Source organism: Zosterops lateralis (assembly GCF_965231275.1).
Source record: "Zosterops lateralis genome assembly, chromosome: 31".
Lineage (NCBI taxonomy): Eukaryota > Metazoa > Chordata > Aves > Passeriformes > Zosteropidae > Zosterops > Zosterops lateralis.
This window is the reverse complement of record NC_139791.1, coordinates 2,045,807-2,067,418: the sequence shown is the minus strand read 5'-3', so window position 1 is coordinate 2,067,418 and position 21,612 is coordinate 2,045,807. Positions and strand designations below refer to the sequence as shown.

General features: G+C 48.0%; 1 protein-coding gene across 1 annotated transcript in view; it reads left to right on the top strand.

The window, feature by feature from the left end:
• Positions 1–8,127, top strand: part of LOC310920738 (olfactory receptor 14A16-like) — a gene marked incomplete at its 3' end in the record, with an annotated part of 59,641 nt that extends 51,514 nt beyond the window's left edge. The window contains exon 2 of the mRNA XM_083880797.1: positions 7,172–8,127. Coding sequence (XP_083736923.1) covers positions 7,195–8,127 — 933 coding nt within the window. The 5' untranslated portion in view covers positions 7,172–7,194. The remainder of the gene's footprint in view (positions 1–7,171) is intronic.
• Positions 8,128–21,612: the final 13,485 nt, after the last annotated feature.

Sequence of the window (21,612 nt, the reverse complement as noted above, 5' to 3'; positions counted from 1 at the left end):
TTCCCTGGGAAAGTATCCACAGAGTTTGCATCTAAGCTTGCTGGAGAAGTCCCTGCACATTTCCAGAGTATATGTAGGAAGCTTCTACCTCTGTTGGAAATTGTATTGCTTTCATAGTTGTCAAAGTAGTGCCTTTTCAGTCAGAAATCTCTGGCTTGTATCCCCTTATCTGTTCTGACACCCAGTTGTATACTGGAAGTTCTCTTCCTTGCACCAGAGGAAGAAATAACTCCCTGGCTCATAACAACTAACTGGCCAAGGTTGTCTCATCACTTCACATGGGGCAGAGAATGTCTGGAGCTGTCACACCAGCTGCAGATAAGCTCTTCTGTAGTAGGGGGGATGTTCTGCCACAGTGGGACATTATGGAGTCAAGGACACCATTGGTACTGAAATCCACTGGACAGAAACTGTTAAACACAGTTTTGAGTATTTGAAAGCAGGTGTTCTTTATTACAGTGTGCTGGTCACTTGGGCAATCCTTTCACCATTCGAGTGCATTGAGCATGGAATGAATAAAGTTTATTGCACACACATATTATGTATTCATGAGCTATCCCCACTTCCTTTGACTTTATTTGATGTAGTTGCACCCCTTATCACAAGTCCTTACACAGTTCTTTGAGCTCTGTCTTCAATGTCTAATGTCCTTTTTAGGTATCTGTTTCTTGACCCCCCACTTTGGAGTAAAGGCAATATCCTTGTGTCCTGGTTTAGGTTGAATTAGGGGAGAACCTCCAAAGGAATACCCTAATAACAAAACCCCTACCACCCCTCCCCCAGCCCTGGGTTTGGGAAGGAATCTCTTGAACAAAGTGGAAAAAACCGGTTTATTAACAAATGAATAAACACCCCCCGACACAAGGGAAAAAAAAGAAAGGAAAAAAGCTCAGGTTACTGTGAGGGGGAGGGCGCAGAGCTTCTTTCACGGGCCCCGGAGATCCTCAGACTTCTCAGGTCAGGTCGGGTCTGGTGCCGGTCCAAAATCTTAAAGGTGGGGGGGGGGGGGTGGGGGGGAAGGGGAAAAGAGGGAGAGGGAAAAACCAAACAAACAAGCAAACAAACAAACAAACAAACAAAGGCACAGAGGCGGCAGAAAGAGAAAGAAGGAAAGGGAAAAAAAAAAAAAAAAAAAAGCAGAAATTGCAAGCAGCAAAAAGCGGAACCAGCCGCCTGAAAGCCAGAAGCCAAGCAGAGAGCTGAGGGGGCAGACAGTGCCCGCCCAGCTAACAGGAAAGCAGGGACAGCTGTTAGACATAACAAGAGAGTCCACGATATGGGATAGAGAGCACTGTCAACCGAGGACATATATTGCCCTGATTTTTCTTGCTTTCAAGTGTTTGAATCTTTGCAGCATGATTCTCATAGAGCTTGATGTAAACTATATGTATTTTTAGAAATTATCTATGTTTTTTGCATAGTTCTCTGAGAGGAGAACTTGATTGATAGTAAGAATGACCAATTAGGTCATGAGGTTGTAACCCTCTTTGGCCAATCCTGGCCTTCTGTAAAAAGTGTATGTAAGTGATGGAGTCAGAAAAAAAAGGAAGCTTTCTATATTCTCACCTGCTGCTGCCTGCTTGTCCTCTGAGGGTCCACATCCATGTCACAACTTGTGGCCCCTCTGAGTGAGGGGATCACACAGTTCTATACTTGTTTTCATAACATTTCTTCTCTTTGAGTTTGGTCACCTCCTTTTTTGTTGGGTTTTTTTTTTTTCTTCTTTTTTTTTTTTTTTTTTTTTTTTTTTTTTCTTTTTGTTTGTTTGGGGTTTTTTTGCATTAGTTGGTGACTCCAAGCTTTTCTCACATTCCTTCTGTGCAGCTCTGACTCCACCTCTCAGAGCTCTGCCGCCCCTTCCAGCTCCACGGTGCTGCCGCCAGCACTGGCACGTGCCGCCCTAGGATCCGCAAACTGGGGCCATACCTTGAGGTCGGTGTCTCATAAGTCACCCCAACTCTCAGGCTCTCAGGGCTGCCTACATTGCTTTTAGGCTTTCAGGTCCACCTGGCTCAGTTCTTCAGGCTCTTGGTCTGCCTCGTTCAGTTCTTCAGGTTCCTGGTCCACCTGGCTCAATTCAGCTGGGCTCTACCATCTTACTGCTCTTAGGTTTGTAGTCATCTGCCAGGATCACGTTGGGGTCACCATTCAATGTCACCCAATCCTCATAGGGAGCACCAGCTGATGGTGGAGTCACAACTGATGCAGGCATCATTCCATTATTATCTAAAACGTCTCATACCTTTCTCTCTGTACCCTACCCATGGGCAGCTCCACGGAGCCTTCTGACTCCTTCTCTCTTTCTGCTCTCTTCCTGCTCTCTTCCTTCTGCAGGACTGGCTCTTTCCTGTCCCTTGCATGACCACCTGACCTTTTCTGTCTGTCACATGCCTGCTTGACCCTTCTTCCTCACAGCACCGCCTGCAGACTCCAACTGACCCTCAACCAGCTAACCCACTGGACATAGCTGGGATCTATTAGGGGAAAGATGTTCCCACTCTTGGTAATCAATACAGCTGCATTATAAGTGGTGAGATTGCCTTCAGCACTATCTCTAGTCTCTTTACAATCCATCTTCCCACACCAAGTAAGATCTGTGTACAGTAGAGAACCTCATGGAACCAAGGGGCCATTGTGACACAGCAGGGCCTTGTGGAACCAAAGAGACCATGGTGACACTACAGAACCTCATGGAACTACGGGTCCATTGTGACATAGCAGGGCCACAGAACCAAGGGGTCCATTGTGACACCACAGAACCTCATGGAATCAAGGTGTCCCTGTTACACTACTGAACCTCATGGAACAAAGGGTCCATTGTGACACTGTGGAACCAAGGAGACTGTTGTTGGCAGTGGTAAAGCTCATGGAACCAGAAGTCCATTGTGACATTGTGGGGCCTCATGGAACACTGGAGCCCATTGTGACACTTCAGGACCCACTGGAACCAAGGGGCCATTGTGACACTGCAGGGCCTTGTATAACCAAGGGGTCATTGTAGCACAGCAGGGCCTGATGGAATCAAGGGGATCACAGTGACATTATGGGGCTCCATGAGACCACGAGGACATTGTGACTCTGTGGAACCAAGGATGCCATTGTTACATGATGGGACATCATGGAACCAAGGAGGCCATTGTGAACCAGTGGGAGAACCTGCTGAGACTATGGTGACACTTCCAAGGCCTTGTGACACCAAAGGGCCATTGTGGAACTGCAGGGCCTCATAGAACCAATGAGACCAGGGTGACATTGCACAGCCTCATGGGACCACGAGGCCATGGTGGCACTGTGTGACACCATGGAACCAATGAGACCACTGTGACACTGCAGGGCTCCATGGAACTAAGAACTCATATAACAGTGAGGAGTCCAATGGAATCAAGGGGCCATTCCATACTTCAGGGCCTCATGGAACCAAGGTGGCCTTGTGACACTGTGGGGCCTCATGGAATCCTGGAGACCATTATGACACTTTGAGGCTTTGTTGAATCAAGGGGCTCTGCAGAGCCTTGTGGAACCAAGAGCTCATTGTGACACTGCAGGGCCTCGTGGAAGCAAAGACACACTTCTGGCACTTTGAGTTCCTGTCCTTTTGTCCAGATGCCCATGGACAAAACTGGGATTTGGCCTCCCAAATTACACCTATCTAAGTATTGCTCCCAGAAAAAAAGCAGCCAAGACAAACAGGTCTGGCTGTCATTGGCCACTTTGGAGTTGAATCTAATAAGCCTTGGAAACACTGGAGGCCTGCCCCTTCCTTACTGTGGAGAAGAATTGTCATTCTGGTCCAGACACCCACAGCTGAAATGGAATTTCACTTCCAAAACGCCCCACAAATCCAAGGATTGCTTTCAGAAAAAAGCTGTAAGCACAGACAGGTCTGGCTTGCTTTGGCATCAGGTAAGTGCCTCTCATCTGCCTTCAGAACCCTGGGGTTCTGTGGTTTCCATCCTATGGAAAAGAACCATCCTTCTTATCCAGATCCCCATGGCCTGACACACATGGCCACAGTATACAGACAAAAGAGATCTGGGCTCAGTGGAGACTGAGGACAAGGAATGCCCCTGGGTGGAATGGAAGGGTGGTTTCAGAGATGGTGGATTATTTTGATATAGCAGACAATGGCAAGAAAAGCAGAAATTAATGCCAAGGACACCTGGAGAGGTCCAGACTGGACACAAGGGAAAAAGGATTTCTCTCCCAGGGCAGGGCTGTGGTGCAACACGTCTCCCAGAAGGAGTCTGGAGCAGCCCAGAGCTCTGTGTGGCCAGGCAGAGGCAGGCAGGAGGCAGAGCTGTCAGCAAAGGAAGGGCCCAGCCAGGTGGGGCAGCCGGGGGATGACGACAGCCTGCAGGGACAGAGGCGCAGGGCATGGACACCGTAGGACAGCCTGGGCTGCACAGGGCACAGGGATGGGCAGCAGCTGCAAGGCCCTGACACAGCCAACTCCTGCAGCACTTGGGCCATGGCTGCTGGGCCTGGGCCTGAGCCATCAGCAGGAGACAAGTGACCCTTGCAGCCCTGGGGCCTCATTGCCTCCTTGGCCCTGCTCAGCAGCCTGGCAGGGGCTGCCCCATGGTCCTGCCCTTGGCATTGCACATCCCCACATCCCAGTGGCCTGGGAAGAGCCCTGAGCATTGAGGGAGGGACAGGATGTGCCTTGGCAGGGGCTGGGGTTCAGGCCTTGGCCCTTGGCATTCCTGAAACACATGTAGGTTTGCTCCGCATGAGAGACATCTTTGCCTTGTTTGTCCCCACCTGTCACTGCTGCCTGCAGTGTTCTGCTCACATTGGAACCTGGGGACACTTTCTCAGTTGTATTTCAATGGGCCTACTAAAACTTTAGGAAACTTTGGAGTTTGAATCTGACTTTGAGTTCTTAAGAAGTTTTTTGAAGCCTCTCTCAGGGACTGAGTTGAATGTAAACAACAGTAAAGCCCCAAGAGGGTAATTAAAGTCTTTGTACTCCGTCTGCACAGCTGAGCTGGGCTGGGCTCCTGGCTCAGAGGCACATCCTGGCAATCAAGAAGAGCTTCAAAAAGACATTTCTCCTGAGGAGCAGCTCCTCTCCCACCTGAGAAGGGCTGAGGGCTCTGCCTGCGGGTAACAGAGAGTAGTGAAGCAGGCAGAGGATTAAAGAAACTGGAAGAAAAATCCTGGAAATATTCACAGAGAAATCTTCATGACTTTTGAAAATTCTGAGCTTCTTCATTAAGAAATCTTCAGCTCTTCTGACACAGTAAGTCTGTGGCTGCAGGGATCTCCTAAAGCTGACCCAGGACAGGACTGACAGCACTGTAAGGATGGCTCTGCTGCCCTTTCTGCTTTGGGGGAGGATGTGCTCCAGAGCGGGGCTGCCCTGGGCACCGTCAGAGGGACAGGGCAGGACGGCTCCTGCTGCCAGGGACGGCTGCAGGGGCTGAGGCTGGGGCTGCAGCCAGGGCTGCCCAGGGCTGTGGTGCAGAGCAGGTGCTGCAGCCCTGAGGGCTCTTGGCCAGGCCAGGGCATCTGCCACCTGCCAGGGGCAGCTCTCAGCCTGCATGGGAGCTCCCCATGGATGGTGTAGAGGAGCAGTGGTTGCAAGGTATGACTCCTGCCAGGGCACGTCCTGCTGCTGTGGAGAGGGTGCTGTGTGGGCCGGGGCTGCTCAGAGCTCCAGCTCATGCCCAGGTCATTTCTGAGTGGACTTGTCATGAGCTCATTCAGGGCAGGAGTTTCCTGCTTTGGTGTCTGCTTTCCTCAATCTGTGCTCCCACTTGTCCCTGACTCAGCTTGGTGGGAATGGAAACTCAGGTGTGCAGGGCAGAGCAAGGGCTGAAGCTCTGAAACCATCACACTGAGGATTCCTGGGAATCTCTGAAAGTGCCTCCACCTCCCCAGCCTCCAGATCCATCCAGCATCACCTTTCCATGGTGCCCAGGCCTGGGGGAGCTGTTCTTTCATCCCTGCAGCCCCGAGCAGCTGCAGGGCAGAGCTGGCCCAGGGGCTGGGCTGGGCTCTGGCAGCACTGGCAGGGAAGGAGCCCGGGCCCACAGGAACAGCTCAGGCTGGGACAGCTCCAGCAGCAGAGCCGTGGGCAGGGAGGGAGGGAGGCAGTGCTGAGGGAAGCCGAGCTGCAGGGGACATGTGGCGCCTGCCAGCCCTGCCCTGCAGGGCACACACTGCCCTGAGCAGCACAGCTCCTGTGTCCCCTCCCAGCCAGCACAGCCCTCAGCGCAGGGGCTCGGGCCCTCAGTCCCCTCCTGGGGTGATAGAGCAGCCCCAGAGATGAAGGGCATCTCTCCTGCCATGTGCCCATTCCCTGCTGACCAGGCCCTCAGGGCCACTGTCCTGCACTGCTGCTGCCTGGGAGGGGCTGTGCAGGGCTGGGCAAGGAAAGGCTTTTCCTCAGGGCCCGGCTCTCTCTCTCCTTGCCTTGCCCAGGTGCTCCTGGCATTGCTGAGGGGCTCTCTGGGAATGGCAGTTCCAGCTGCAGGCTCAGGCCCAGCCCTTGGGCTCCTCCTGTGCAGGCTGAGCACAGCAATGTGGTGTCCCAGCTCCCTCTGCCCCAGGGAGCTCTGGGCAGGGCAGGCTGGGAATGAGCTGATTCTGCCTGACTTTGGGAAAGGCAGGAGCTGCTTTGTGTGCCAGGGATCCCTCTGCTCTCAGCAGGGTCTCCTGCCTTTCCAGGGTAACATGGGAGTGGAGCTCAGAAAGGTGCAAGTCCAGGGCGGCTGGGAACAGGTCACAGGGACAGAGCAGCTCCCCTCAGTATGCACTAAGGCTCAGACAATCCTCCTGCCTCACTGGACTCTCTGTTCTCCCCAGGTGCACCAGAATCTCTTGTTCCCACTCCTGCAATCCCCATCCCTTTGCCCTTGCAGATCCCGTGCCTTAGGAGGAGATTCTTTGTCCAAGTTGAAACAGCAGGACTGGCCCCTGTCCTCACTGTTCCCCTGCACTGACTGGGGTCAGGGCTGACTCCCAGGTGTCTTGCAGGTTGAGGTCCGGTTCCTCAGTGAACACAGGCCAGCAGCACTCAGGACTCCAGCAACGAATGTGAAGGAAGTTCTGCTAGACATAGACAAGGGAGAGGTGTTTAGTGGCAAGGAGTGGTCAATGTGAAATGGCTTTGTCTTTTCTCTGAGAAATGTCTCCTCAATTGTCATTGTCTTTTCTCCTTCTCCAGTTTGGGATGTCCAGACACAGCAAATGTCCAACAGCAGCTCCATCAGCCACTTCCTCCTGCTGCCATTGGCAGACACACGGCAGCTGCAGCTCCTGCACTTCTGCCTCTTCCTGGGCATCTCCCTGGCTGCCCTCCTGGGCAACGGCCTCGTCATCAGCGCCGTGGCCTGCGGCCACCACCTGCACAGCCCCATGTTCTTCTTCCTGCTCCACTTGGCCCTGACTGACCTGGGCTCCATCCTCACCACTGTCCCCAAAGCCATGCACAATTCCCTCTGGGACACCAGCATCATCTCCTATGAAGGATGTGCTGCCCAGCTATTTCTGTTTGTTTTTTTCATTTCAGCTGAGTATTTCCTCCTGACCATCATGTGCTACGACCGCTACGTGTCCATCTGCAAACCCCTGCACTACGGGACCCTCCTGGGCAGCAGAGCTTGTGCCCACATGGCAGCAGCTGCCTGGGCCACTGCCTTTCTCAATGCTCTCGTGCTCACAGCCAATACATTTTCCCTGCCCCTGTGCCATGGCAATGCCCTGGGCCAGTTCTTCTGTGAAGTGCCACACATCCTCACGCTCTCCTGCTCCCACTCCAAAGTCAGGGAACTTTGGGTTATTGTAGTTGGGATCTGTTTAGCATTTGGCTGTTTTGTGTTCATTGTTTTCTCCTATGTGCAGATCTTCAGAGCTGTGCTGAGGATCCCCTCTGAGCAGGGAAGGCATAAAGCCTTTTCCACCTGCCTCCCTCACCTGGCCGTGGTCTCCCTGTTTCTCAGCACTGCCTTTTTTTCCTATTTAAAGCCCTCCTCCATCTCCTCCCCATCCCTGGATCTGGCCCTGTCAGTTCTGTACTCGGTGGTGCCTCCAGCCCTGAATCCCCTGATCTACAGCCTGAGGAACCAGGAGCTCAAGGCTGCAGTGTGGACACTGATCACTGGACAGTTTCATAAACATTAAACGTGTTGCCCATTTCTGCAAATCACTTGTAATAAAAGTAATCTTTGATAATTCTTGTTGGTTAAATTTTGAAGGTTCTTTTTCTTTGTTCTACTTTTTAAATATTTTCTAGAATAAAAAGTTGTGATGGTTTTTGCCATTTTGTTTCTCTCCATCTTCACTGTGGCCACAGACTCTATCAATGAGGGGCTGTGCTCTCGGTGGCTTCAAATGAACTAAAGGATGTTCCAGCAAAGTTTTCACAAGAGATCCCCTTTTGTTCATTTCTCTGGAGCTGTAGCAGCAATGTCTGTGTGCAGAGCTGGGGGCAGATCAGGGCTGGCACAGCAGCTGTGCCCAGGAGCAGCAGCCCTTGGTGTTGCCAGTGCTGCTCCCGTGGCCCTGCCCCGCCGCCCTCCTGGCCCTGGTGTTGCTGTAGGGCCTGAGGGCTCTCGGGGCCGGGTACAGGGTTGGGGGTGGCAGTGCCGGGGCTGCAGCAGGGACAGGCCATGGGCACTGCTGAGGCAGCGCTGATGCCTCAGGGCAGGGCCTGGGGGCTCCAGGCTCCTTGCCCAGGCTCTCTCCAGAACACACCCCGGCCAATGCTCAGCACAGAAAATCCCCGTGGGCAGCCCCAGGGTGGCCGTGGGCAGGCAGGGGACAAACAGCATGGCTGGGGCTCTGCAAGGGCCCTGGGGGAGATGGGAAGGAGCAGCAGAGCAGGGGCTGATCCATCCCCAGTGCACTGGGCACCCCAGGGCAGCGTCCCAGAGCGTCCTCATGCACCTGCCAACAACATCCCCCCTGTGCAGCCCTGGCCTCTCCCCCAGCTCACACAGGTGCAGGATCCTTGCAGACACAGACATGGCAGCACTGGCTCAGGAGCCCCTGTTTGCAGTGCCCAGAGCAGGCCTGAGCACCCCCATGGTGTTGGTGTGGGGAGATGAACCTGAGGGAGCACAAATGCCATCAGTCCTTGGGGCCAGGAAGGCCTCGGAGATGGGAGAGAAACCACTCAGGATTGTTGTGGCCTCTGAAGTCACACAGAAAGTTTTTTTCCATGAGCTGTGAGTCTTCTGTCCCACTTGTCCTGGGCTGCAGTGTAGGATGTACACAAAGTATTTATTCTATCACCATCTTCATGAACTGTTGAAACCAGGTGGGCTAGTGTTTTCCCAAGCCCCCTGCCTTTTCTGCTAATGGCCTTTGAGGTGTTTTCTGCTAATGACTTTTGAGATGTCTTCTGCTAATGGCCCATGAGTCACAGGTAACTCCCTCCAGGGGTTATCTCTGTTTAATGGGCCATCAAGGATCCACTTCACACTCCTCATCCTATTGTGATACGCTCTGCCCAGGGGGAGGAGCCAAGCATTCTCACCTGGATATAAGCTGGTATGTAGGACAGTGCAATGGGCACTTACCCACTAAATTCCCAGAAGACCAGAGCTCCCAGACCTTTCTACAGGATTACTGCCTCAAGAAGAGCACTTCACCTGGACTGCTTCCACCATCCTGCTCAGGTTGTATTCTCACTCTGTCAGTGGTCCTTTGTGTTATTGCATTTATTTTATTTTATTTTTACCTTTTTACCTTTCTTCTTATTAAATTATATCTCTGACTTGGAGCCTCTCATTCGTTTTGCTTTCAAACCACAACATTTTTTGGCCCCTAAAGTGCGGCAGAGGCACTGAGAAAAGTCAGAACTACAGTTTTGTATTTGAGAAGACACATGTTTGCTATGATGCTCAACATGCTTACATGTGTCTTATACCTATCTCTCTATATTTTTCCACACATGGGGCACTATCTGCCAGTCTTAATGCTCCTGTGTAGACCAGGGTATGGTACTAAAATTGCCTTATTTGTCTATTATGTCCATTGATTGATAAACTCCAAGGCAATGAACAGCATTCAAAATATATACCCAGTTTTGGATTCGTTTTCTGGTCTAAGATGCTACATCTGGGGCCTCAACAATCTTACCCAGCCCCTGTGGGGAGGAGTAAAGAATGATTTTTTCCAGCTTTTCAGGCATAACACAGCAGTTTTTGAAAATATTGAGTACCCTCTTGATACCAAAGATAGTATGATGCTGTTGTTAGTCCTGCTTTCTCTTCTCTGCACAGCCCGTACCATGCTTAGGATCAAAACACTACCTGGTGTGATACAGCGTGTTCTTAAGGAAGAGGAAGAGGGAAAGAGAAGCAAAACAACAGCATCAGCATCTACACGGACCATCACAAAGAAGAAGAGAACCAAAGGCAAGACAACAGTGTCCTCATCTACACAGACCATCGCAGAGGAGAAAGAAGCCAAAAGTGAATCAACAGTGTCCACATCTACACAGACTGATACAGAGGAGAAAGGAACCAAAAGGCAAGACAACAGTGTCCTCATCTACACAGACCACCACAGAGGAGAAAGAAGCCAAAAGTGAGGCAACAGTGTCCACATCTACGCAGACTGTCACAGAGGAAAAGAGAACCAAAGGTGCTGTCAGCATCTCCACACAAACCGTCACTGAACTGGAACAACCTAAACCAGTAGCAGTTGCCACCACTCAGAAGAAGTCAAGGAGCAAATCAGTCTGCGTAGTGACTGACGAGGATGCAGCAGGACCTTCGCAGCCAGCAGAGGAGACAGAGATAGAGATTATTACTCGCTCTCTATCCCTGGGTGAGTTGCGTGACCTACGAAGGGAATTCACCCGCCAGACCAACGAGTCCATCCTGACCTGGCTGCTCCCCATCTGGGACGCTGCAGCCAATGACACCATTCTGGATGGAATTGAGGCCAGGCAACTGGGATCGCTGTCCCGGGATGTGGTCATTGACCAGGGGATTGGGAAAACCCAAGAACCTCTCAGCCTCTGGCAGCGACTGCTAACAAGTGTGAAAGACAGATACCTTTGTAAAGAAGACCTCCAAGTGCACCAAGGCAAATGGAGCACAATAGAACAAAGTTTCCAACGCCTGAGGGAATTGGCTGTGCTGGAGATCATTTTTTCAGAAGACGAGAGATTTCCTAAAAACCCAGATCATGTCCAGTGCACATCACGGATGTGGCTGAGACTTGCATGGCTTGGACCAGAGATGCACTCACGTTACCTGGCAACACTGCAATGGAGGGAAGGTGAGGACAAGGTGGGTGTCTTGGCTAATAAATTAAGAATTTACGAGGACACTGTCGCCGCCCCAGTTCGTATCCATGTCTCGTCTATGGAAACAAGACTGGCTGAGCAAGTCCGGAGCTTGATTGAAGAAGGCCATCAGAAATTAAAAGAACTTAAGGAAGAAATTTACCATATCTCACCAGAGCCGATGAGAGTCTCTGCCATTAGGAGCAGGCGTCCCCCAGACAGAGAGAGAGGATACACACCACGAGGTAACCTCTGGTCTTTTCTTCGAGAGCATGGAGAAGACATGAAGAAGTGGGATGGAAAACCCACCTCCTCCTTAGCAGCCTGGGTACGTGAACTGAAAAGAGGAACACCTACCACAAGAAGCCCATCTAGAATCAAGGTTGTCCCAGTCTCTCAGATGACCCTTCTGCTTTGGGACTGCTCAGAGTCGAAGAACAACAGGTACCAACTGCCACAACAACAGTACACCGCCACCAATACCGCACTAACAGAGACTCTGTAATTCCCATACATGAGATGATTCGTAAACTGGAGAGCCAAGGGGTGGTCAGTAAGACTCATTCACCTTTCAACAGCCCAATATGGCCTGTGCATAAGTCCGTGCTTTGAATGAAGTCACGCCACCACTGAGGGCTGCCGTACCAGACATGTTAGAGCTTCAATATGAGCTGGAGTCCAAGGCAGCAAAGTGGTATGTGACCATTGATATTGCCAATGCCTTCTTCTCCATTCCTTTGGCAGCGCAGTGCAGGCCCCAGTTTGCTTTCACCTGGAGGGGTGTGCAGTACACCTGGAACCGACTGCCCCAGGGGTGGAAACACAGCCCCACCATCTGCCATGGGCTGATCCAGGCTGCACTGGAGAAAGGTGAGGCTCCAGAACATCTGCAGTACATCGACGACATCATTGTATGGGGGAACACCCCAGGGGAGGTCTTTGAGAAAGGAGAGAAGATTATCCAAATTCTGTTGAAAGCTGGTTTTGCCATTAAACCAAGTAAGGTTAAGGGACCGGCTCAAGAAATCCAGTTCCTGGGAGTCAAGTGGCAAGATGGACGTCGCCAAATCCCCACAGAAATAATAAACAAGATCACTGCCATGTCCCCACCTACCAACAAGAAGGAAACACAAGCTTTCCTAGGTGCCATAGGCTTCTGGAGGATGCACATTCCTGAGTACAGTCAGATTGTGGGCCCTCTCTATCTGGTTACTCGCAAGAAGAACAATTTCCACTGGGGCCCTGAACAGCAACAAGCCTTTGTTCGGATCAAACAAGAGATTGCTCACGCAGTAGCCCTTGACCCAGTCAGGATGGGACCAGATGTGAAGAATGTGCTTTACTCTGCAGCTGGGAACAACGGTCTGTCCTGGAGCCTGTGGCAGAAGGTGCCTGGGGAGACTCGAGGCCAACCATTGGGATTCTGGAGCCGAAGTTACAGAGGCTCCGAAGCCAACTACACTCCCACAGAGAAGGAGATCTTGGCCGCCTATGAAGGAGTTCAAGCTGCCTCAGAAGTGATTGGCACTGAAACACAGCTGCTTCCTGCACCCTGATTACCAGTGCTGGGGTGGATGTTTAAGGGAAGGGTTCCCTCCATGCATCACGCCACTGACACCACATGGAGCAAATGGATTGCTCTCATCACACAGCGCGCCCGTATTGGAAACCCAAATCACCCTGGGATTCTGGAAGTTATAACAAACTGGCCAGAAGGTGAGAATTTTGGATTATCGTCTGAAGAAGAAGAAAAGCAAGTAACACGTGCTGAGGAAGCCCCACCATATAATGAGCTACTAGAGACTGAAAGACGATAGGCTCTCTTCACTGATGGCTCCTGTCGAATTGTAGGTGCTAACCGGAAATGGAAAGCTGCAGTTTGGAACCCCACACGACAAGTTGCACAGGCTACCGAGGGACAAGGTGGGTCGAGTCAGGTTGCAGAGCTTAAAGCTGTCCAGCTGGCTTTGGATATTGCTGAACAAGAGAAATAGCCGAGGCTCTATCTCTACACTGACTCATGGATGGTAGCTAATGCTCTGTGGGGATGGCTGAATCGCTGGAAACGGAGAGGGTAATTGCATGGACAGGAGACAGGAGTATGGGATTGCCAGAGATACTGAGACAGAGAGGCTCCTTGTGCCCCCAGAACCAGATAGAACTGGCCTTGTAACTTGGACTGTGGCCAGAGGACTGGGGGGCATGTACAGGGCAGTGGGGTCAGGAGTACATCTCTGAGGAAGACTGTTTTTCTTCTTCCCTGAGACACCCAAGACAACCTCGAGAGACAACGGCACAGGTGAAAAGGACTGATAAGGCGATTAACACAGGAAGCACAGAGGGGGGAGCCAAGGAATGAATATGCACAGGTGTATTGTGAAATTTGATACATATGTAACAACCTCAAGGTTAAAAGAAAACATGAGGGAGCAAGGGGGTGCGTATGCCTTTGCAGAGGTATCCTCCATATGCCTGGCCAAAAAAACTACACACCTACTTTAAAACTCACTTTGTCTCTGAGGTTTAGAGTCTTTCTGCCTGTCAGGGCAGAGCTGTGTAAGTGTATGTGACCCTTGCCTGGTGCAGGCTGGGGGAAGGCAAAGGGCCCTTGTCCGAGCTGTGTGCAGAGGAATCCTCAGGGGCCCAGGCCGGGGCTGCTCAGCGGCCGGTGGGTTGTGGTGAGTGGCGGCAGCTGTTGACACTTCCCTTGGAGCGTCTCCAGGCAGGGAATGTTGGGGGCTGCCAGCGCTGGGGTGTCCCAGAGCCAGTGGAACATTGGAAGGTTGGGGCTGCCCTGCTCCTGGCGCAGGCGGCAGAGCTCTGTCAGCCCCTGGAGAGGACAGCCAGGGCTGTGCAAAGGTGAGAATGGCAGAAGGGGCTGAGCTGAGAGGGAGCCAGAGTGATTTATTAAAAAACTAAGGACATTGATCTAATACCAATATCCAACTATGACGGACAAAGACTCTCTAACAGTTTAAAGTTAGAAAGTGTATGTTTATTACGACGCCGGGCAGCATGCGGGATAGCTCCCAGAAACACACGCGCAATTTACAGATCATCACAGGGTCTTTTATCTACAGGAGTATTGAATACACAAACTACAAATGCATATTCATGACTCTGGTACCTCCCATTCCCCGCTTCGTATGGTAATTAGCCCAAAAAGCCATCAAGCATGCGTAGTTTGTTCTTTGAAATGGGTCGGTGGTCTTTTTAATGGGGTGGGGTCCCAAAATGATGAAGTAAGATGGGTCTTCCTCCCTTGACTTTTTAACCTTTAGTGTTCGTGACAGCTAAATCCTGTTTTTCCCAGGACTGTTTGATTTATGATTGTATTGTGTTCATGGAGTCTATTGATTATTCAGGATGCAAAAGCCTAGTTTGATAGTTCTCATGATTTATCAGTTCCTTATCAGTTCCTTCAGTCCGGCTTCTGTTAGCAAAAGGGAAGTCCTAGCTACATTATCTCAGCACTATCTATTTTGACTACAGTCTTCAATGCCTCATTTTCCCCACTTCTCTTTTTAAAGTGAGTAAATTCTTTTACTCAAAAGAGTTTTTCTCATCAATCCAATCTGTACAGCTAGTGTCTCTCAAGACCAAGCCATACGCTTTTGATAATGAGGTTAAGGCTGCTATTCGTCGTAGCATCCTTCAGTTCCAAACAAGCATCACAACAGATAAAACTAAACTTATACTAACCAGAATAAGCAACACCACTATAGGGTGGACTAAGGCATTTAGTATACCAGTTGCTGCTGGAGACCACCCAAAAGCACATCCCACCAGTGATGGGACAGATGTTCCTCAAGCCTCTTAAATACTCCTTTGATGGTTTCTGTGTCATAGTGAATTGTAATTAATGTCCTTCTTCCCTCTTCTTTAATTTCCTTTAAGATTTCTTTCAGTCTGGGATGTTCCTATGGGTTATCTTACAGGTGCCCGATAGGAAAAATCATATCCCTTAATTCTGACAAAATTGCAAATACACAAATTGAATTGGGTAATTTGGTTGTCTATTTTTATGATGTGGCATGCTCTCTTTGGACAGACACAACCTTGCCCTGTATACACCAGTGAAGTTTTCTGTTTGTCTCAAAGTGACAGATCTTAACTGTCTTCTTGCAGTACAGGGCTCTAGATTAACAGTTTGCTATTTTCCTTCAATTTCTTGTGCTCACATTTGGTGTTCAGAAGGGTACAGTTCCCTCATGATTTAATCTTTAGGGGACTATTGGCATGTATAGTTAAAACAAAGGCTGTCACTGTACTAGTCACAGGGTTATAGGTGAAATACTCCCAACCCTGTTCCTAGCACCCCAGTGAGAGATCTCTAGATGGCACCTGGGGATCACAGCCTTTCTATTACAGGTATTTGAGTCATACTCTTTTATTGCACACCCCTCTATTTTGAGTCTAAATGGAGGACATTTCCTTCCCATAACCTTTAGCATCTTATTTAAAGCCTTACGAGAGTAAGCATCATAAGCTTTTCTTTGGCACCTGTTTATCTCAGTCACATTGTACCTACGCAGTATTGCATTGACCCTTGTTATGGTTAAGCTTATTACAGCAATAATTGCAACTTTCCACATAGTGTCTATAATAACTATTAGTCCATCTATTTGTGGTTCCGAGTGAGTTTCACGGTGGTCTTTTAGTTCATCGTCGCCTGGTGTGATCTTCCAGATTCCTTTTGGAGCTTTCTTCACTCTGGAGTGATGGATCCAGGCCTTCTGTTCTTTGATCTTGATTGTAGTGAAAGTAGTAAGAAGCATCTGGAATGCTCCTTCTCACTGTGGTTCCAAGAATCTTTCTGCAAAAGACTTAATTTCTAGGTTGTCTAATTTTTTGTTTTGAGCTCCAGCGACATATTTCTTAAATTGTCTATTTAGGGCCACCATATACTTGTGGCCCTCTATCTGGGGATATGGTGGCTGGAACTCTACCCCCGGTATTATTTTTGCAACCGTGCTTTGGTTACTTCTTGGGCTTTAGCCGTTCTAGTAGGCAAGGCTTCTGGCCATCCTGAAAAGGTATCAGTTAACACCAATAGGTAACGATATCCTCCCTTCCTGGGCAGCTCTGTAAAATCAATTTGTTATTGTTGCCCAGGTCCACAGCCTTTCCCAATTTGTCCCATTTTAGGCTTTGGTGTATTTTTGGAATTAGTTTGGAGGCAAAGACTACACTGACGGGTTACCTGTATCACTGTACCTTGTAACTTTTTGGCCACAATTCTTTCCTTCAAATAACTATACAAGATGTCTATTCCCCAGTGTGTTTTCCCATGTTCTCTTTGCACTAATGACCATACTGGCTTACCTTTAATTGAAATTTTTCCATCTGGGATAAGTGCTGCCTCAATTGTCTCATTGGGTACTTCACCTTTAGCTGTGTCTTTTGCCTCTCTGTCCGCCAGCATATTCCAATTAGAGCTCACTTTTTGATGCGATCTGTGCCATCCTCTCAAGTAGCTGCACAGCATCTAGCAGCTTTAGGATTTTTTCCAAATGGCTCCGTGTGCAAGGACTACCTCAAAGGCATCCAGCCTTCTGTGCAGAGGTGTTGGTGGGCAATGGTCCAGACTCTATTACCTCTCTGCTGATGGTAACTGCATACCCAGCATGCCTCTTTCCACTGACAACGTAGCTGCTTCTGTCAGTAAACCAGGTCTCAGCATTCTCAATCGGAGTGTCCTTCAGATCCGGGTGACTGGAGTAGGTGGTTTCGATGGTCTCCAGGCGGTCGTGGATCACTGGTTCTCCTATACTCCCGCTGAGGAAGGAAGCTGGGTTCACAATGTTAGTTACCACAATCTTAACATCGTCTTGTTCTACCAGTTTAGCTTGGTACATTAGGAATCTCTGTGGGGAGATCTAATGTCCTCCTTTTCTTCAAGGACTGCAGACATTGTATGGGACACTAGCACAGGCATCTTCTGGCCTAGAGTGAATTCTGAGGCACTCTGGCCATCCTTTAGGAGCCGTGTACTCACATCTGGAAGTCCCAGGGCTGGAGCTGACATGACGGCCTTCTTTAGCTGGTCAAAGGCCTGAATAGCTTTCTTAACCCAGGTAAATGATTGTTTGCCTCATCAGCTGGGCTTTCTTCTGGGATCTGCAAGCCCAAAAAGTTTAGGAGGCTTACTGTCCGGTCCACTCATGTTCCCTGGATCTGGGTAGCCATTAGGAGGTCTTCTGCATACTGGAGCAACTGTTTGCAAGCTGCTCCCCAAATATCTTCTGTCCAGTTTGAGGTTCTCCTGTGCAAGGACCACCTCAAAGGACTCAAATGAAAAGATTTTCTGGCTGGCTTTATGGAGAGGGAGGCAAAAGAAAGCATCTGCACATCTAAAACAGTAAATGAGTTAACAAGATATAAGGGTTAGCAACTACTGAATACAAGCCTTCAGTTATCTTGTTAACAGCTAAGTTATGACTTGTCAGGCTTCTTTACTGGCACGATAGGAGTGTTGAAATTAAACTGACACTCCTTCAGTAGTTTTATCTTTAAAAAGTTTTCTTTGCCCTGCCGGCATGTCAGGAGCCTACACTCCAGGAAACACCTAATCTATTTTCTTTTTTTTTATTATTATTATTTATTTTTTTCAATTTTTTTTTTGTTATCTACATTAAACTTAACAGTTTTACATATTGTTGATTCTTTATCTCCAAAATAATTTTTCTATTTTTAAATATTACTTTTGCCTCCAGCTGCTCTAGCACATTTCTGCCCAAAAGTGTTGATGGAGCATTAGGCATATATAAAAATCGATGGATTCTCTATTGTTTCCCCAATTTAAACTTCAATGGTTTGTAAAAGTAAGCCTTTTTAGGTTGGCCAGCTGCTTCTTTTACTATTACATAGTTACTGTTTACAGGTGTTAGGGTTTTATTGCCCCGGTGTCTATCAAGAATTTTATTTCTTTTTCTCTGTTATGGCATCAAGCAGCAATTGGAGGTCTGCCTAATCGGGTAAATGCTGCTTGATTGTAAACTTCATTTTCTTAGCAACCCCTATTGGATCACTTCGATAGCCTTTAGCACCCTTTTCCCAAATCTCTAAATCAATTGAGGAAAAGGGGACCTTAATCAGTTTTGTCTCTCCATCAGAGGTCATTGCTTGTCGAAGCACCAGCTGTTGAAGAAAGAATTTTTTTTTTTTAAAGGAAATTTTTTTTTTTTACTTAAAAGAAAAACCCCATACAATTGCCTAGACACTTAATCCAAATTACTGGTTATTAATGTTTAGGGTTTCTGAAATTCCGTCTCTGGGCAGGGGAACTCTTTGAACCAGCTTTTCAATTCTTGTTCCTTCTGTTCCTGGGGATATAGTTTAACCAGAAGAAGGGAAAGAACAGCTTGTTAATCTTAAAACAAAAAGTTAGCAATATGTATTCTTTAAAACAAGGCTCGAAGCACCAGCTGTTGAAGAAAGAATTTGTGTTTACATAAAAAAGGAAAAATTATTTTTATTAAAAAAAAACCCCACACAATTACCCAGACACTTAATTCAAATTACTGGTTATTAATTTTTAGGGTTTCTGAAATTCCATCCCTGGGCAGGGGAACTCTTTGAACCAGCTTTTCAATTCTTGTTCCTTCTATTCTTAAAACAAAAAGTTAGCAATATGTATTCTTTAAAACAAGGCTCGAAGCACCAGCTGTTAAAGAAAGAATTTGTGTTTACATAAAAAAGGAAAAATTCTTTTTATTTAAAAGAAAAAACCACGCGATTACCCAGACACATAATTCAAATTACTGGTTATTAATTTTTAGGGTTTCTGAAATTCCATCCCTGGGCAGGGGAACTCTTTGAACCAGCTTTTCAATTCTTGTGTCTCCTATTCTTGGGCATATAGTTTAACCAGAAAAAGGAAAAAAAACCAGCTTGTTAATCTTAAAAAAATTAGCAATATGTAAACAAGGCTCGAAGCACCAGCTGTTGAAGAAAGAATTTATGTTTACATAAATAAAAAAATTATTTTTATTTAAAAGAAAAACCCTACAGAATTACCCAGACACTTAATTCAAATTCTGCCGGCATTAGACATAAGTTCTGGGTTCTTTGCTTTTCTTGCACAAAACTACCAGACAAAAGTCCTTTACCCCTTCATCAAAACCTGTTTATGTGATAGCAATTTTTTTAGGCTCACAAAACAATGGGTTCTGAAGACTTTAAACTCACTTAGTTAAAGATTTTAACGCAGCGTCTCCGATCAAAAACACTCCACAAATTTTCTGCACTGAGGAAAAAAAAGGGGGGGTTTTCCCGATCAGGCAGTTCTGGCTCTTTTTACAATTAAAACTGCATTCCACAAACAAACAACAGTTAAAACAAACACATCAGGCTTTTTCAGAATTTCAAAGACACAGCCTGAGGCTGCAAATCCCGGCTCCCTGCCAGTCACCAAGGCAACTCAGATTCCTGCCTGATCACTGTGATATGTCAGGAATAGGCTTGCAAAAAGCACAAAAGAACACCCAAAACTCTTTTACCCTTGCTTGTTTTTCTAATAAACAATAAACAGTTTATTCACCCACAGATGTTTTTTCACTGAACAACACACTGATTAAAATCACACTATCAGTTATGCAGTCAGGACTCACAGCACCCTCCGTGACACTCTCCAGTCACGGCCCAAGCACATCCCCCCCGAATTCTTCTGCTTTTCGAACAGAGGTATTTTCTGTGGATCGGCAGGGGGTTTTAAAATCTCTTACAACTTTAAATTTGTAAAACTTACAAGGGTTAGTAACACACTTTAAAAACAAAAACACTTACAACACAAACTTTCACAATACTGTACACAAATTAAGCACTCAATCACAAAGAAAACCCAAACAGACATGAATACACACACATCCAGCGTTCGCGACCGCAACTCAAAATGGGACCCTGTTCACCTCAAAAATTCAGGCTAGCCTCTCAGATTATGAATTACCAAAGTGCACCTTTAAACTACAAGCCAAATTGGAGCTACTACGCTCCTATAACCAATACAGCAGCTTTGTGCCGCCGCTGCTTTCCCCCTGGAATGCAGCCAACAAGTGACCAGCTTTACCTGGAACAAAACAACCGTACAACACTCCTCGGAGATTCCAAAACCCAGTCAGGCCTCTGCTTTGCATAAGACGTCTCTTATGACTTATAAGCCGCCTCTATTCAAAGGTACCTATATTCAATACGTTTTTCTTTAAACATACCTTTTGTCCGTAGTTCCAGGAGGTTCAGGTCTTTCCCCGGGTGGACAGTAAGGTTTGAGGAGCCCTCACCCCGAAAACTTCGGGCAGGCGCCTGGAGGGATCCTAGACCCCACTGGCCCCACAGCCAGAAAGAGCAGTTCTCCTGGCTGGCTCACCAAAATGATTTATTAAAAAAACTATGGATATTGATCTAATACCAATATCCAACTATGACGGACAAAGACTCTATAACAGTTTAAAGTTAGAAAGTATATGTTTATTACGACGCCGGGCAGCATGCGGGATAGCTCCCAGAAACACACGCGCAATTTACAGATCATCACAGGGCCTTTTATCTACAGGAGTATTGAATACACAAACAACAAATGCATATTCATAGCTCTGATACCTCCCATTCCCCGGCATCGTATGGTAATTAGCCCAAAAAGCCATCAAGCATGTGTAGTTTGTTCTTTAAAATGGGTCGGTGGTCTTTTTAACAGGGTGGGGTCCCAAAATGATGAAGTAAGATGGGTCTTCCTCCCTTGACTTTTTAACCTTTAGTGTTCGTGACAGCTAAATCCTGTTTTTTCCAGGACTGTTTGATTTATGATTGTATTGTGTTCATAGGGTCTATTGATTATTCAGGATGCAAAAGCCTAGTTTGACAGCTTCCCTGATTTATCAGTTCCTTCTAAGAATTATCAGTTCCTTCAGTCTGGCTTTTGTTAGCAAAAGGGAAGTCCTAGCTACATTATCTCAGCACTATCTATTTTGACTACAGTCTTTAATTCTTCTAAATCAATGCCTCACCCCAACCTTCCAATGTTCCACTGGCTCTGGGACACCCCAGCGCTGGCAGCCCCCAACATTCCCTGCCTGGAGACGCTCCAAGGGAAGCGTCAACAGCTGCCGCCACTCACCACAACCCACCGGCCGCTGAGCAGCCCCGGCCTGGGCCCCTGAGGATTCCTCTGCACACAGCTCGGACAAGGGCCCTTTGCCTGCCCCCAGCCTGCACCAGGCAAGGGTCACATACACATACACAGCTCTGCCCACAGCTGACAGGAAAAGTTAGTATTCTGGATGGCTCAAATAATGACAGGTAATCTCCAGTTTCTTCAGAGGATATTATAGCAAAAAGTTTATTGAAAGATAGACTCTTTTATACAGTGTTTT